Source organism: Ursus arctos, unplaced genomic scaffold (assembly GCF_023065955.2).
Source record: "Ursus arctos isolate Adak ecotype North America unplaced genomic scaffold, UrsArc2.0 scaffold_1, whole genome shotgun sequence".
NCBI classification, from domain to species: domain Eukaryota; kingdom Metazoa; phylum Chordata; class Mammalia; order Carnivora; family Ursidae; genus Ursus; species Ursus arctos.
Window position 1 is genome coordinate 11,936,319 of NW_026622763.1, and position 17,768 is coordinate 11,954,086.

At 46.7% G+C, this 17,768-nt stretch overlaps 1 protein-coding gene across 1 annotated transcript in view; it reads right to left on the minus strand.

Moving 5' to 3' along the window:
- The window catches only part of CFAP221 (cilia and flagella associated protein 221), a 91,031-nt gene that overhangs the window by 20,062 nt on the left and 53,201 nt on the right, over positions 1 to 17,768 (minus strand). The window contains exons 12-19 of the mRNA XM_026510141.4: positions 16,147 to 16,234; positions 12,169 to 12,258; positions 11,118 to 11,216; positions 7,710 to 7,815; positions 5,575 to 5,708; positions 3,190 to 3,270; positions 2,429 to 2,536; positions 2,209 to 2,340 (exon numbers count right to left, since the gene is read on the minus strand). Coding sequence (XP_026365926.3) covers positions 2,209 to 2,340; positions 2,429 to 2,536; positions 3,190 to 3,270; positions 5,575 to 5,708; positions 7,710 to 7,815; positions 11,118 to 11,216; positions 12,169 to 12,258; positions 16,147 to 16,234 — 838 coding nt within the window. The remainder of the gene's footprint in view (positions 1 to 2,208; positions 2,341 to 2,428; positions 2,537 to 3,189; positions 3,271 to 5,574; positions 5,709 to 7,709; positions 7,816 to 11,117; positions 11,217 to 12,168; positions 12,259 to 16,146; positions 16,235 to 17,768) is intronic.

The window sequence follows — 17,768 nt, forward strand, 5'->3', positions numbered from 1 at the left end:
CCTTGGACTATAGGCTGTTTTAAAGTATTTAATTCAGCTTCCAAATTCTTTGGGGGGAGGGATTTTCTAGATATTTTTATGCTATTCATTCTGATTAAATTTCTTCAAAGTCAGAAAAAAATATTTCTATGATCTGAATACTTTCAATTTTATTAAGGCTGTTTTATGGCCCCAAATATGCTCTATCTTGACAAACCTGTGTATATTTGAAGAGAATCCGCATTCTGTTGTTTTTGGTAGAGTGTTCTAGCAATGCCAGTTAGGTCAAGTTGATTGATAATGGTATTTAAATCTTTTATATCCTTACTGATTTTCTATTTACTTGTTCTATCAATTATTGAGAGGGAGGTGTTGAAATCACCAACTATTATTGTGGATTTGTCTGGGTTTTTTTTTTTTTTTCCTTTGCAGTTCAATTAGTTTTCGTTTCACGTATTTTGAAACTATTAGGTGGATAAATAATTGGAACTGTTGTGTGCCTTTGATGAACTGCCCCTAACCTTAGGTTCCTAACCTAAGGCATGTTCTAAGTGTTTGTGGAATTAATGAATTAATAAATAACTACTGATATTTTCCCAAGGAAGTATGAGTGTGACTCTGGATAATTCCTGTAATTCCTCTACACCAGTTTCCTCACTTTGAGAATGGGAAGGGGATGGTAATGGTGAATCTGGGGGGTTAAGAGATTGAAGAGTGTTTTTCAAACCTTGCTGTGGGGGACCCCACAGTTTGCAGGGACACCCTCCCACCCACTGCCATCCCAGCAAGTAAGTAAGACTCTAGGTATTTAACATGTTGACTTTCTGTGTCAAGTTTCAGCTGATTCGAGGGCTCTGGCACTAAATGAAGTTTGAAAAGCATGGAGTTAAACATCCTGTGAGGTTATCCCAGCTCCAAGATTCTGAGTCTCCATGGACCACTCCTCTCAGCCAAGGAGACTATGAGAAAATGCCCCATAATGGCCAAAGCAAACATCACAGATCTCAGGAGGAAAGCAGCACAAGTCAGAGGAAGAGCCACTGAGGCAAACAGCCAGGAAACAGGCAGCTTTCTGTCCATATCTCGTCGCTCTCCCACTGACTGGCCGAGAGACCTTGGGGGTGACTGTCAGCATCTCTGCCCACGTTACGGATACAGATTCTCATTTGGAGATTCTCAAAAGGAGCCTTTCTCAACTCATATCTAAGGTTCTTCTTAATTATGTGTATGTGTGTGTCCGTCTTTAAATGCAGACCGTAACTTGGGCAACAGCCGTGGCATTTCACTGATGGTCCCGCTGTTACTTAGAACCACATCAGATGTCCTGTCTGGGTTTCACTCGTTCAGGACTTGAGTAGCAGGGAATAGAAGGGTAGGAGTGGGGACCCCACGAGGGCAGACTGGCATAAGTGAGGGCCTGGGGAAGGAGGCAAGTGCACGAGGTTTGGCAGAAACTTATGCAGGGGCACAGAGCAGGGGGCCGGTTTTGTTGTTGGCCCCGCACAGGCTTGGACTTAATCTGGAAGAAAACGGGGAGTCGGTGAAGAATGTGGGGCAGGACGGTGGCATGGTTAGGATGTGCTTCAGGGAAGTGACTTCGGTGTGGCTACAGAAACAAAGCGAACAGAGAAATCTGGGAGGCAGAGGCCTAGGTATGGAAGGGACGTGCTGCCCAAGGATGAAGAACGAATCAATAGAGCTCTGACTGATGAGGTCTGGGCTGATGTACTTTCTCTTTCCGTTGTGTTTTTGTTTCTTTCTTCTTTTTTTAACACATATTCTCTCTCTCTATGTATATATACACACACATAAAAATTTATATAATTATTATATATTATATAAAAATATAAATATACATTATATAAAATTATAATAAAATTAATATATATTCAAGTTTCTAACATGTGGTTCAGATAGCTTCGGATATACACACACACATGTGTATATATACACACACACACATCATATATATAATATTATGAAATTAGAAAAGACCATAAAGCTATTGCCATAAACATAAATCAATGCTGAAATTGTCAAAAAGACAGAAACACTGATAGTCCCCAAACGATAAATGCTGGCACAGGCAACTTCAAAGGTGAGATACCATTTAACGCTTGCAACTCAAAAGACAGAGAAAGATTCCTAACTAACGCTTCTGTTTTCTTATAAAGTAAGCCTTGAGGTAGAGGCACACAGAACACGAGACTTAGGCCAGTTGTCACTTACAAAAATATAAAGCGGGTCATAATTTGGAGACGTGGCTAAGGCCTCGGGTGGCTTCATGCCCAAGACTGAGGTATCGCCGGGGAGCTGAGGTGTGGCATCCTGCTTGGGCAGAGTTATGATGGTGGCTTCATCCTGTGAAGGGACCAAGCGGTGTGTTAGCCTTGATGCCAGGACAAGAGGGGAAACGTGAGAGCTGTTCTTAAAGGTGGGGATGGGTTACCTCGGCCCCTTGCTTCAGAGCTCGGGCAAGCTTTTGAGGTTTGTAGCTTGTTGACGACTTCTGGACACAGAATGGCTGATACCCTTTAATTTTGTACAGTTGAGGAACCTGAGGTCAAAGAAGACGACTGAGTGGGTGTTCTTGAACATCCGTCCCCCACTAGTGGGATCTAATTCTCAACAGGCACACTTTAGAGTAGCCTGATGGTAAAAGGAGAACGAGCGCCATGTTGTGAACATCCCACTGCGGCAACTGTGAGTTCCGGAGGGACCTCAGTGCAGGTCCCAGCCCTGCTCCAGGTCCCTGCTCTGGGTCCCAGCACACACGTTAGGCATTTGCAATTACTCTTCTCTACCGCAGGGTCTACCTGTAGAAATACTGAGCACTGGTGTGTGGATTTGAAATATTTATATTTTCACAACCAGGAGTGGCTATCTATGTCAAGGAAGGACGACTAACTTCTGGTCACTTCATCTTGTGCTTTTTCTTAAAGTTTCTAAAGTTTCTAACATATGTAGTTCAGATAGCTTCGTGTATGAATAATATATTGTATATCCACAGAGTAGAGATCCTGGTTTCCATAAACCACATATGTTATACCTTGTGCATACCATAAAATAACAGCAGAAAAATACACACAGTGTGCCACGGTGTATAATGTACAACAGAACAAAACTAATAAAATGGTACAATTCAAGTTCAAGAACATTTTGTTCACTTGATAAGAAACCCATTAACTAATACCATACAATGGGTCTGACCTGCAGACTGAAGAAGGAAAAGCTCTGCTTGATTTGAGTTTCTGAAGGTTTAATTGGAACCAGTCCAAGGCCATCAGGAGCCTGAAATGTGGAAATCAAAAACATTGACACAGGATCAATGCTGAGTAAAAGTCGCCTGCTTCTGCTATCATACAGTCCGTAACCTTCCTGTGACCTCAGTTCTACCTGATGTGTGGGGCATGGAGACTGCGCCGACCAACCTCTTCTCCTTGTCTCGCAGTGCATGGGATCCTTTCTATTTTCTACTGCTGTGGGTGCTGCCACGTGCCACCCAGAATCCCCTGCGGGCTTAAAGGATTCAGTCCCCCTACCTCGAGGAGTCCTGTTGACAGAAACAACTCTCTGGGGTCAGCCCTCTTAAGGAGCTATCTCACTCAAGGTCGTGTGCCCCCCCTTCCAGGGCAGTCTGCTTCCAACCACAAGTTGAAACAAAGGTAGAAGTGCCGGGTCCTCTCACCCCACCCAAGCTTCAGAGCTCCTCACAAGTCCAGCTTAGGCCTTTGTCCAGGATGGCCGCTCCCCCTCTCCCCGTCCACCCCAGCTGCCGCTGCTTCCCTTCCACAGGGGCTCATCTCCAAAGCACTACTTTCCCGCATGCTGTCTGCCTCGGTCACTCAGAGAACCTGGAACAGCGTCTGACATGTTATGGACTCTCAATAAATACTGCATTTTGCCTAATCTAAGATACCATCATTAAATTAATATGATGCATGGCTAATACACCATTGCTTATATGACATTTACCGATTTCAAAGAGGCTGAATATGAAAAGAATTGATGAAATAAAGTATCCATGTAATGAATTACAAAATTCATTATAGACAGGAGTGCTGAGCATTCTTTCATCAACCCTGAGCAGCAGAGAAGTCTCTGGAGAACTAACTAAGGCACCAAAGGAATGTGTAAGATGGGCACTATCCAAAAATAATGAGATGGGCTGCACGACACAGTGATCTCTTCATCACCATCACACTTTCTGTGCCATTAGTAGTAGTTGTTGTTGTTATTATTATTTAGAGAGAGAGAGAGGGAGAGTGTGCTCGTGAGTGGGGAAGAGGAGCGGCAGAAGGAGAGGGAGAGGGAAAGAAGCAGACTCCCGCTGAGCACAGAGCCCCATGCAGTCCTCGATCTCATGACCCTGAGATCATGACCTGAGCCAAAACCAAGAGTCAGGATGCTTAACCGACTGAGCCACCCAGGCGCCCTCCACCCCATTAATTATTAAGTGTGTTTATCAATGCTCGAAAATCACAGATTTATTATTCCCTAGGAACAGCTTAGTCTGATCTTTTAAGTCATTTGATGATCTAATGCAGAAAACACATGGAATTTCTAAAGTTGGTCCTGCAATTCTTGAGTAGATTAACGTGCGATGTGTAACATATAATGCAGGATGCGCATGGCAAGTTTATTCTCTGGAACTAAAAAATTAATTTGCATGTGTGCTTTCAACACCAATTTAAACACGCTTTTTATTGCTAAGTACATGGGCTTAGGCAACCTTTTATTACCAGCCATATGACCCTGTGTCTCAGTTTCTTCCTCGCCCGTAAGATAATAAACCTATCACGTAGATTTGCCGAAGAGTAAATACACCGATAAAAGTGAAACGCTTCAGGCACTGCCTGACTCATGGTAAGAGTTAGCTGTTATTTTTATAGAGAAAGAGAGAGAGAACGGGAGTGTGAGCCAGGGGAGGGGGGGGAAGGGCAGAGGGAGAGAGAGAATCCTAAGCCGGCTCCACGCCTAGTATGGAGCCCAACATGGAGCTCGATCTCACCACCCTGAGATCACGACCCAAACCAAAATCAAGAGTCGGACGCTTAACCGACTGAGCCACCCAGGTGCCCCTTATTTGTATTTCAATGCATCACTGTGCCCAGAAGGCAAGAAAATGAACTGTCACACCTCTTGCCAGAGAGAGAGAGAACTGTGAGTCTCATGGGTTAGAGTATTAGATCCTGGGGCCACCCTTCTCCAGCCTCCCCATTTGCCCATGAAGCAGAAGGGCCCAGCTGAGCAGAGCCCACCTCCCTAGGCCAGGCCCTCTCGGATTCTCCATGTGCCCCTTTGCTCTCAGGCCCCCTTCCTGGGCTGCCAGGAGGGGCTCTTGTTGGGTTCCAGGCTGGAAAGCACCCAGGCCACATGACCAGGGAGCTCCACACAGCTGAATCAGGGGACAGGCAGGTGGCCGTAGACGATCTCCGGTTTCCCGGTGATCACAAGTGTCTGGGCACAGGTGTCCCCAGGGAGCCTCTCAGGAGGAAGCAAAGGGACGGAGACTGAGGTAGGTCTTGCCATGGCTTCCGCCTAAGAATCATCTGATCGTGCCCGCTCCCCACCCCACAGCCTAACAGTACCCACCAACTCGTTGGAGCTCTGAGGAGGACTGTAGGACGGGAAGGCGAAGGGCAGCACTTTCTCGGGCGATACAGAGAACCGGCCGGAATAATCATCTTGACTGATCCGAGCCAGGAAGTATCTGGAGGCATTCTTGTCTGTGGGTGAAAAATAAAAGAGCACTGTTGGGGAGTTCTGCGGTATTTTCACGAGAAACCACCATCTTTAGTCTCGTATTTGCCATCCGCCGATCAGCGGGCCCTTGCCACATGCCATTTCGGAAAGAAGATATATGTGTGTACGCATCCGGTCCCATTTCTGGTTTTCGTTTGTTCTTTACCCCACCCTTTCTCCAGTTTTGAAAGACTGATTTTTTACTTCCGGAAAAACTACAATTCCTAATGAAAGGATCTCTAATGAATATTCTTTGTCCTTGTCCGTAAAGAAACAGAGCACGTTAAAAAAAGCACATGAAGACATTGCTTCCAGGGGTCCATACAGAATTCACAGGTAAATTTTACAATATTTTAGACAAGAGTTTCTTCATTAGAAACATCACTACCGGATATAAAAACAACACAGGAGGGCTTTTTAAAAAGCATAATTAAAGAGCAAAAAATACCCATCTGGATCTTGAAGGGGAGGAAGAGGAGAAGCAGATACTTGGTGCCTGAGCTCGGGGCACCAGAGCTCTTTCTTCCCTTGGGGCTGTGTGGGTCTTGTGCCCCAGCCCCGGTTTGGGGGCGCTGTCTGTGAGGAGGGACAGGGTCCTGCTGGATGTCCTGCCCAGCGGCTGTTAGGTGTGTCCATGGCGAGTTCTGCACAGACAGCTTGTCCCCCGCAGGACTCCAAGCCCCACACCCGCTGCCCCCCAGCTGGCCCCTTTCTGTGATGAAAGGCAAGTCTTCTCTTGCCTCTGATGATGAACTCAGGAAACAGCACTGGATCAGGCCACAAAGAAAAGGATTAAAATGCAATAAAATGTTTTGAAAAAAAATATCCATCTAGATCTTGAAGGAGAGGAAGCATGAAGAGCCAGGCTTGGGGCTCAGGCTAGGGAGGGCAGGCAGCGTTTGGAAGGATTGGGGCCTGCCCGTGGGTCTGCATATGAGCTGTGGGGTAGAGAAGATAGTGATGGGAGCCCGAAAGCCACTGAGAACGTGCCTCCGACAGCCCAGTCAACCCAGGCATCTGAGGACTGGAATTCCTTTAAGATCACATGAGATAAAAAGCTTGATGTGTGGGGTGCCTGGGTGGTTCAGTCGGCTGAGCAGCCAACTCTTGATCTCAGGGTCATGAGTTCAAGCCCTGTGTTGGGCTCCATGCTGGGTATGGAGTCTACTTAAAAAGAAAAAAAAAAGAAAGAAAAGAAAGCTTTTTGTGCAAATGCTAGGCTGTGACAACGCTAGATGCAGCCGGTGCGTCGACAAGCATGAATGTCGACCACCCCGGTCTCTGGTGATGAGAGAACCGAGGGCACAAAACAAGTGGTCAAACCATGGCCAAACTCCACAGATGTCACAACTTGACTGGGTTGGCCGGCTGAACTATCAGTTGGGCAGGCATTTCAGCCAAATCTGGCCTGGAGGTCTGATGTATGTCCTGGGTAGGCCTGATGGCGGCCCCCCCAAAGATGTCCGCATTCTGCCCCTGGCAGCTGTGCCTCTGTTACCTTCCATGATTAAAGTGACTTTGCCCGTATGGTTCAGTTAAGGATCTTGAGATGGGGAGAGTGTCCTGGGTAGTCCAGGTGGGCCCAACGTTGTCACAGGAGCCACGTGAGGGGAGGCAGGAGGGTCAAAGTCAGAGGAGGCGAGGTGACAACTGAAGCAGGGGGCAGAGTGGCGTGAGGAAGGGGCCTCCTGAAGCCGGAAAGGCCTGGAACAGCCTCTCTGCAGGAGCCTCGAGAAGAAGACAGCCCTGCTGACACCTTGATTTTCAGACTTCTGACCTCCAGCAATGTGAGATTATACATTTGTGTTGTTTAAAGCTGTTAAGTGTGTGGTGATTCATTACAGTGGCCATAAAAAACCCCAAAACCTAATGGATGTGACTTACGAAAATATTTTACCCCTACACAGCTAACCTCCTTATACAGGAAAGTCATGCTCAGACGACTTAGGATCGAAGCTTCGATGCACTTGGCACCTGTGCTCTACCTGTTATTACTGACTGTCTTCCTTGGCTCAGCTTTCTGTTTATGGCCTCTTTGTCCATGTTATGAATAGCATTCAGCATACTGATTAACCTTCGATGAACCATGATCTGGAATTAGAAGGGATGATTTCAAAGTGTTAATTGGTACGTGCTCATTTTGGCATTCAGCCGGATTCCCTGTCCCCACCCACAGCTAAGGGCTGAGGCCCCTCTGCTCTAAGTCAGAATTCACAGGGACCATGGCACGTTGCCCTAGACAGAGGCCACGGGGACTGCAAGGTCTTGGCCATGTTGACTTGCCTGAATATAAAAAAAGACCAAGCTGTCATCTGGCCTTGTCCTGCTCAATTTATGAGCCCCGTTTTTCTATTTCCAGAGTGGAAAGAATGACTAGTTCCACGTTCCTTCTTTTCAGTGTCTCTGAAGAGCAATGCTCCTGCCGTGTTATTTTCGGAGTGGAGGGACCAAATAAACGGATGTTCTGTAGGAATCAGGCTGTGGATTATGGGCACTGCTAACTGTATATCACTGTGCTTGGCGCTCAGAGTGTGTGCTACCAGGGGGGCCTGGTACCTGTGCTCAGAGCTGTGGCTCAAGGGACCGTTCCTCCCACGATGAATACCCCTTCCCATCCCTTAAGGGACTCTCATTTAACAAATAGACAGTACGGAGTGCCAACGCTGTGGCCAGTTCTGCTCAAGACATAACAGATACAGTTGTTCCTGCCTGCACCAAACTGACGTTCTAACTCTGTGTGTGTGTGTGTGTGTGTGTGTGTGTGTGTGTGTGTGTGTGTGTTGGGGGTTATAATAAACATTTAAATGAGTCAACAAGATACATATCGTGAAGAAAATAAAGAGAGTAAATGCACGAGGGTATATCGGGGTGGGGGCTGGGAAGGGGGCTGGTCTGGCCACTGCTGCAAGGGTAACGACGGAAGACCTCACTGAGGAGGTGAGGTTTGATCTAAAACTTGAATAATGAGGACAGACTGATCTGGGGAAGAGAATTCAGAGCACAGGTGCCAGCAAGGATGAAGATCTTGCTTCAGGAACAAATGACACATGTTTAAGGGACAGAGAGAAATCCGGAGTGGCCTTGAAAAAAGGTGTGCACTTCATTCCAGTCGCAATGGGAAGCCTTCGGAGGGTTTTACCAGGGGAGGGGTGTCATCACCTTTCGGCTTTGGGAATACTACTCTAGCTGCCGTGGGGGGACTAGAAGCAGGGAGAGCAGGGAGAGTCGTGCTAATCCAGGCTGGGGATGACGGGGCTGGGGCTGAGCTGGGGAGATGACAGGAAGTCATCAGGCTGGGGACGTATCTGCACCTTGATCTGACAGTCTTGCTGGGGAGTGAGGGAAAGACTGAGCCATCGCTCAGAGCAAAGCCCCGAATGGCTGACAAGAACTTTTTCACACTGGAGGGCTCAGTCCAGAAAGGCCGGGTGGTCACACTCGCGGGGAAGCCAGCCTGGCCAGTCTCACCGCTGTTTGCCCATTGTCAACAGCTGTGCCCTCCTCCCTTGGAGCACAGCTTCGTGCTGCCTCTTTCCACCACTTTCTTCCCCACGGGGAGCCTCTTGGGTCACCTCTGTTCTGCACATAGCAGCCCACCCACACAGAGCCTCGGCAGGGACAGGGTCCCCCAGGGCCCTGGAGGTTGGCGCGCAGGCCACTGATCAGTGAGCTCTGCCCCTGTACCCCCAGACTGTCCTTAGTCCAGACTGGAAACACTGCTTGATGGACAACCTGTAACATAAACTTCTGGAGTCCCTTATGCATATTCGCCCGGTTACTCTTCACGACAACTCCGAGACAGGTCTACTGTGATCCTCAGTTACAGACGAGGAAACTAACAGAGGTTTTGTAACTTGTCCAAGATCAGAACGCTCATAAATGGCATCAAGAATTAGGGGTAGGAGGGCACCTCGATGGCTCAGTTGGTGAAGCATCTGCCTTCAGCTCAGGTCATGATCCCAGGGTCCTGGGATCGAGCCCCATGTTGGGCTCCCTGCTCAGCGGGGAGTCTGCTTCTTTCTCTCCCTTTGTTCCTCCCCACTGCTCACACGCGCTCTCGCTATCTCTCTCTCTCTCTCTCTCTCATAAATAAAACAAAAGAATTAGGGGCAGGCAGCCTGGCTCCAGAGTCCAGGTCTCAACCACTGCTCTCCCCTGCTTGAGGTACGGCTCTCCTCCGCCAGGGGGCCAGACTGCAGTGGCTGGGACAAGAGATCTACAGGCAGCATAAGACCCAAGAGGCACCAGAGAGATGGCTCGATGCTAATGCTTACAAGGGCTATTTCTTGGGGGAAAAGTAGACTTGCGCTGGCCCAAAGGACAAGTACGCCCAGGTGGAGGGGACATAGAATGGCTTCTCAGCTGAAGGGTGAGGAGGTTTGTAGAAGGCAACGGGTTGGTGTGTTTGCGAGATGAGGACTGGGACAACACAGAGGAGGGAGGTGGGGAGGAGTTGGGGGGGTGGCACGCAGCTAGACCAGGGAGTCACTTGACACCCTTTATCTTTTTATCCCGATTACAGGAAGCCATTGGAGGCTCTAACAGGCTGGGTGGAAAGTAGTGAGATGACACGTCTGGAGGGGAAAGCCATAAGCCCGGATGAGACAGGATCCCACAGGAATTCTCAATTGTATCTCTAGAAGCAACTGATCAGAATCCAATTGTTCTAGAGTTACCACACGACCCAGCACTTCTACTCTTAGGTATATACCCAAGAGAATTGAAAACACAAGTCCACAACCGTGTACACGAATATTTCTAACATTATTGTTCATAATGGCCAGAAAAGAGAGAACACCACGAACGTTTCAGCAGATGAGCAGGTACAATATGGCGTATCTACAGGATGGAATGATGGGAGAGTATCCATCCATAAAAAGAAAGGAAGTACTAGTACAGGTTACCATACGGATGAACCCTGAAAACCAGCTGAGTGAAAGAGCCAATCACAAAAGGCCATGTGCCCTATGATTCCATGTTTATGAAATGTCCAGAAGGGGTGAATCCATAGAGATGGAAAGCCGATCAGTGGTTGCCAGGGACTGGGGGATGGAGAGGGACATTAATGGGAACCAGGTTTCTCTTGGCGGTGATAAAAAATGTTCTAAAATTAATGGTCGAATTGTTATGCCTTACACCTGAAACTACTATTACATTGTATACTAACTACACTTCAATAAATTTTTTCCAAATGTTCTAAAGTTAGATCGTGGTGATGGCTGTAGAACTCTGTAAATACATTAAAAACCACCAAACTGTATACTTTACAAGAGTGAATTTTATGGTAGGTGAATTATATCTCAATAAAACTGTTTAAAAAACAGCCTCATTGTTCGACTTTCTTGTGCTGAGGACTAAACAAATTAAAATTTCTGTTTGGTGCTGGGACTTACCTTGCGTGCGGCTTGTTGAAAGCGCTTGTGCGCCCTGAACCTGTTGACCCAGGTATTATTAATGAGTGGATCAAAATTAGGATGGAATTCCTTGATTTTCTGTGAAAATAAAACACAGGCACATCTTAGATTTAAATTTTAACTCCAGGTAGGAGCATTTGATAAAAATGTTTGATCCTAATCAAGGTATGATTCCTTTGTTCCGCTACGGAACGAGCATTTATCCTACACTGTAAGTGTCCATAGCAGGATAGGGAATTCTTCTTGAGTTGGGGCCAAAAGTGGGATTTGAGATTTGGGTTTTAATAAATTGACGGTGTAGGGGCGCCTGGGTGGCTCAGTCAGTTAAGTGTCTGCCTTCGGCTCAGGTCGCGATCCTGGGGTCCTGAGATCGAGCCCTGCATCAGGCTCCCCACTCAACGGGGAATCTATTTCTCCCTCTGCCCTTCACCCCATTCTTGTGCTCTCTCTCACTCTTTCTCAAATTTTCTCATTGTGAGAATTAAAAACTGGGGTTTTCACCAGACACCATCACATGACAGAGGACGCTCAGCTGAAGGGGCTACTGTCCCCATTTTATGTTTGAGGAGACTGAGGCACAGAGACTAAGAAGGCTTTTCCCAGGTCCCAAATCTGAGAGAGAGCTGGGACCAGGACTCTGGCTTCTGGCCTCCTGTCGTGTATCCTTCCCATCAAAGGCAGGGGGCAAGGAACAGAGGTCCAGGGACCCACCAGCAGGACCTACAGACAGAGGCTTGGAGAGCAAAGGGAAACAGAACAGGAGACCAAGAAGGAGAAAGTAGAGGGGCGTAAAGGAGGAGCCAAAGAATGTAATGCTGTTGATTTCAAGGAAACATTATGATTTTTGATGCTTCACTTGTAAAGACATAGTAAAAAAACACTCTGAAAATAGAAATTAAAATTAAATATAAATTAAAACTTAGTAAATATCTCTTTGTAAAAGCATTTCTATAAAATTGTTTAGTGTTTTAAAAATAAAAATATAAAGGGCTGCTGATAATTAGCTCCCAAATAATGTAAAGTTACCTACTTCTTCTAGACTGTGAACAACCCGTTTCCGGTTGACTTCTGTCTTGATGCGCTGAAATTCTTCATCCAAAACAGGATCTCCTCTATCTAGCTGGGTTTTTTAATCATCAAAAATATTAGAATTGAATACAAGTACATGCAACTATATATCTCTTCAAAACTGATAGGAACCCATCAAAGGATCAGTCACACCCGGACATGAGGTCTGGTTGGCAGTGGGTGACAGAGGGTTCAAGTGACCATTATAATTACACTCACTGTTTAAACATGGGGGGGTCGTAACGGCTGAGTGCAAATTATTTCCAAAGCATTTAAAACTCACAAGAAGGATTTTAAGAAACCGTATAACCATGGGAACGCAGAGAGTTCATTTAAAAAGAAACTTAAGTTTCCAGTTCCTTGCGGCTGATTATGCCAGTATGGGGTTTAACAAAGGTACATAATTCCTCCCCTCTCCTGGGTGGTGAACGTGGATCGGGATCTGCCCCTTCCCTGGAGTAAGTGTCCTCCTCCAGGATGCACCCCTTCCCCACCTCCTGCTTCCCTGGGGCCCTGGCGCTCTCGGTCCTATTCCCCAGGAGACACGGGACACTCCCCCGGAAGACTGGCTGGCTGGGCCTGGATTGGTGTCTGCATACACCTGCCTCCATGGAAAAAGGGACGGTGTCCACTGCAAAAGCTTGTTAGTTTTTACCTATCTGTGGTTTTTATTACTTGTTAAATTACTTCCAAATTTAGCTTGGCTTGTATGTACGCTGTTCGCAATCATTTTTACAGGCGTAACTAGAGGCGATCTATTCTGATCACCACATTAACAAGAGAGACAAGAGAGTTGTATAGCTGTCACCAGGTGGTGAGCTGTCTAGCTCTGATTTACACATGTCAGAGAGCTGAGTCTGAGACTGTGGACCTTAGCTTCAAAAGACAGATTTTGTGGGGAGAGACCCAGACTCTACCACCACTAAAAATAAAATAAAATGAAATAAAATAAAATAAGCACCTTAAAGAGAGGATTGGCAAATAGGTTGTTAGCTAGAAGAGAGAGGAGGTTGAGGTCTAACATGTTTATCAAGACTCTACTTATTTATGATGAATGTTTTGAAATTTATTATCATCGACCATCTCCTGAGTAAAAGCCCATCATCCTGCTATAACTCCCCCCCCCGCCCCACCCCCAGCCCAGCTCTCTTTTCTCAGCTTTCTGCCACATGGCCTGGGCCTCTAGGTGTTCCTTGCCACTGGGTCACCTGCCAGGATTCAGCTGCCCGATGAGATTTTGCAGACGCAGAGAATAGGGTCTCTGCAACACTTGCAGTCCAACTGCACTGGGGCTCAGGGGCCGAGTGAGTGATGTTAAGGATGAGACCGCTCCCTTCCTGCTGCCTTTGGGTACCTTTGAGAATGCTCGCTCCTCTCTGCAGAACTCTCTCCAGCAGCTGCTCATGGCTATCTCTGCAGCTGGCCTGGCCTCCTTCAATGGCCCCCTCTCCCCATGCAAGCCTGATGACACCATGGTCCTTCCTCCCGTTCAAGGCCAATCTTCCCTCAGACCATGGCCTCTTCCCAAACTTCTTCAGCCCTTTCCTCTGCGATTGCTCTTTGCCTTCAGTGAACAAACACTCTTGAGTTTTCCAACTTAGAAACCCCTCCTTGACGCCTCATCCCCCTCGAATGGTCCATGCCCTGACTCTTTGCCCCTGGTCATCTCAACTTCTCAAGAAATGGGCTACTCACTTCCCTGCATTCCTCGAGCCGCGGCCACGTGGCGCTTTACCTCCACTTCTCTCCCGGGATTGCTATCGCTAAGGCAGACAAGGGCTTCCAAGTGGCCAAACGTGCTGCGTCCTTTTCAGGCCCTGCCATCCTGGATCCCTCCCCATCTGCTTTTTCAGTGTTGTCCAGTTCTCCTGACCTCCCTGACCATTTCCCCTCCTGTCTCCTTCGTTGTCTGCTTCTCTCCCCTCAAATCATGAGACTCTCTGGCTTTCCCACCTTGAGCTACGGGTTTCTCACGCCTTCACTGTCCCCAGGCCACGGCGCTGTTCTGTGCTCTACTCTCTGCCGAGGTACACTTGTTCCAGCAGCCGCCACCTGGATGCCCTCCGGTGCCCCCAGATGTAACATGTCCCAAATTGAACTTTTCTTCGTCTTCCCTCTTCCTTGGTATTTGGGATCTCATTTAAAATTGCCAGCATGCACCAAAGTTGGACCCCTAGGAACCATTCTATCCTCCCCCTTTCTTTACCCCTCAGTCACTACACTCGGCACATTTTAAATCATCTCTTAATGTTTCTGTGCCCCTTCTGGACTGTGTCCTTCTGGAGGACAGGGACGGTGGCTCATTCGCTAGCAGAGAGCCTTACAGACAAAGAGCGCTTGTTAAATACGCTTGCAAAATAAATACACAGTTGGCTTTGCCTGGTGACTAAATGCTGGCAATTCCAGGTTTCACTGTCACGCTGACTTACGTGGTCGTGCCATGTCTGTGTCACCTTCATCTTTAAAACAGAAAATATCATCCCATTGTGGGGTGGACAGAAAACTCAATATTTTGTTTTTAAAATCCAATGCGGAGAAACGGAACTACAATCAAATTAATTTCAACGCCAATCTAGTATGTGCCTTCCCTAGATGCTAAGGTTTACTAATGTAATCATTTTACATTCTTTTGTCTCTCTTATACAAAATAAAGAAAGACAAGACAAATTCATTCAAATATCTGAATTGGACTCTAATCGGATGATCTAGGAAGAAAAATGTATTCTATATGAGAAACAGATTCATATCTGACAAGATACATGTTTTTCGTCAATCTCTCCTACCCAGTGCTAACACTGAGCACGGGAAGCTTACACTCCCAAGCTTAAATACATGTGTTATGGCTGAATTATGTCCCTCCAAAATTCATATGCTGAAATCTTAACCCCTCAGAATGTGACTGTTTGAACACAGAGTTTTTGAAGATGCAATCAAGTTAAAATGAGGTCATAGGGTGGGCCCTACTCCAATGTGACCGGTGTCTTTTGTAAGAGGAAGTTTGGACAGAGGAAAAAAACATGAAAGTACAGGGAAAAGATGGTCTAATAAGTCGAGAAGAGCTCATCCCCTCATGTTGCTTAGATCATGCACCTTGACCTATGGCTTCCAGAACGGTGAGAAAATACGTTTCTGTTGCTTACACCACCCGGCCTGGTGCTGTATTATGGCAGCCCGAGCAGACTAATATGACATGGGACGATTCTGCAAGTCCTACCAACAAAGTCCGAGCCCCTGAGAAGCCCCAGGAAGCCCAAGCCAAGCCCTATCTCCTCTGGCCCATGTGTGTCCTGCACTTCAGTGACTACGAGCCTGTCCCCAGTGTCCCCTGCACCTGCTCTCAGGGAACAAGGTCTCGCATGCCATGCTGAGCCCAGGGGCATGGCACAGTCCCACCAATTCCACCTCTCTCCTCCCCTCCGTGAACCCACAGGTGCTTCCCTGGCAACCCCACTGTGGCCCCCTCCCCTCAACCAGTTTGCTCCCCTCTCCGCCCAGCCCCCTTGAGCATCTCTGACTTGGAACTTTTGTCTGGCTCTGGCTCTGGCGTTGCTCCTGGTCACTGTCTTTGTGTCCCTCTTACTCTCATGCTCTGCAGATCATGTGACAGGTGTATCTCATGCCCAGAACTCCAGTGTGAATTTGAGGTATCCCCCTCCCTCTGAATTTACTACCTTTCAAAATCATACCATGTCATCCAGGAAGCTTTCCCATTAGATGAGCTCTCTCTCCTCTGTGGCCTTTGACTCCCCACAATATTTAGTAGAGGTTTCTTGTGACATCTACAGGCAGCCTTGATTTATGCTTAACAACTAACTTGTCATCAGCCTCTTCCCCTCCCAACGGAGCAATGTGTTCTCTCTTCTGATGAGGCATCGTGCATAGAACAGGAACTCAAATTATTTAGTGCCATCAATATCATCGGGTTAGTGGTGATTCTGACCTTATATTTGGTGTTCTCTCTTTGTCGCTCTTCAATAAGTTCTTTTCTAAATTTAAAAGACATATGATCTCTGCCAAGGTGCACCTGCCTGGGGAGAAAAAAAAAAACCAGCTTCCAGAACCCATCAGAACACCATGGCCAATTGGGAGATGGAGTGGCTTAGCTATTCTCTACAACTGGAGGGGCTGCTGAGATACTGGAGGAGGGCCACGGGGGAGAGAAGTTGTAGAGACTACGGCAACACAGATGAAGACTGTGTCCCACAAAATGAACTTCTCTTCCAGCCTCACACGCTGGATATTTATGAGTAAAAAATTTTGGTTGCTCAACATCACTAGTCATTAGGGATATGCGAATCAAAACCACAATGACCGATACACTACATTATGCCCACTAGGATGGTGATGATGGTGATGACGATGATAAGAAGGAAGGAAAATAACAGGCATTACCAAGGATGTGGACAAATTGGAACCCATGTACATTGCTGATGGTGCATCTGTTGTGAAAACAGTCTGGCAGTTTCTCAAAGAGTTAAACAGAGAGCTACCATCTGACCCAGCAATTCCCCTCCTAGATATGTACCCAAGAGAACTGAAAAGATGTGTTCACACAGAAGCTTGTATGTAAATGTTCACAGCAGCCTTCTTCAAAGTATCCCCAAAGTGAACACCACCCAAAACGCCCATCAACTGATAAATGGGTAAGGAAGATATAGTAGGTCTGTACAATGGAATATTACGCAGCCATAAAAAGGAATAAAAGGAAGTCCTGACAGATCCTATGATGTAGATGAAACTTCAACCCATGTTAAATGAAAGAAGACAGTTACAAAAGGCCACATACATATGTATGATTTCATATATTTGAAATGTCCAGCATCAGCAAATCTATAGAGCTATAAAGTAGATTGGCGGTCGCCGAGGGCTGGAAGGGGAGACGGAATGGGCAGTGACTGCTTAATGGGAATGGGGTTTCCTTCTGGGGTGATGCAAAATGTCTTGGAGTCGAGTGGTGGTGACGGTCCCACCACCCTGTGAATACACTAAAAACACTAAATTGTATACTTTAAAATGTTTAACATGGTGAATTTTGTGTTTTGTGAATTTGAGCACAGTTTAGAAAACTCTGTGTATGGAACAAATCAATCACAGAGCCTGGCACATATTCAAAATAAATAGTATCTCTGATTTTAAAAGGGGAGAGGATGTTTGGAGAACTGTTTGGCTGAAGGAGCCTGGAGAGACCTGGAAGCTAAATACAAATGGTCTGACCTTTGTTTGGATGCTGGATTCTTCCTCTCTGAAAACAAACCAACCAAAAGGCCAGATAGAAAGGACATTATTGAGACAACCTGGTAAATTCACAGATGGGCTGGTAATTCTAATATTATGGTGTCAATGTCCTTGTTCTTCGGAGCGAAGTGCTCATGTCTCTAAGAGCAAAGCTTCGTGATGTCTGTAACTTAATTTCAAATCTTCAAAAGCAGGTGTAAGTGTGTGTGTGTGTGTGTAGACAGGGGAAATATATGTGGCATAATGTCAACAACTAGTGAACCAATGTCAAGTGTATATGGGTGTTACCGGCAGGTTTAAAAATCTTTCGACAAAAAAAGGCAGGAG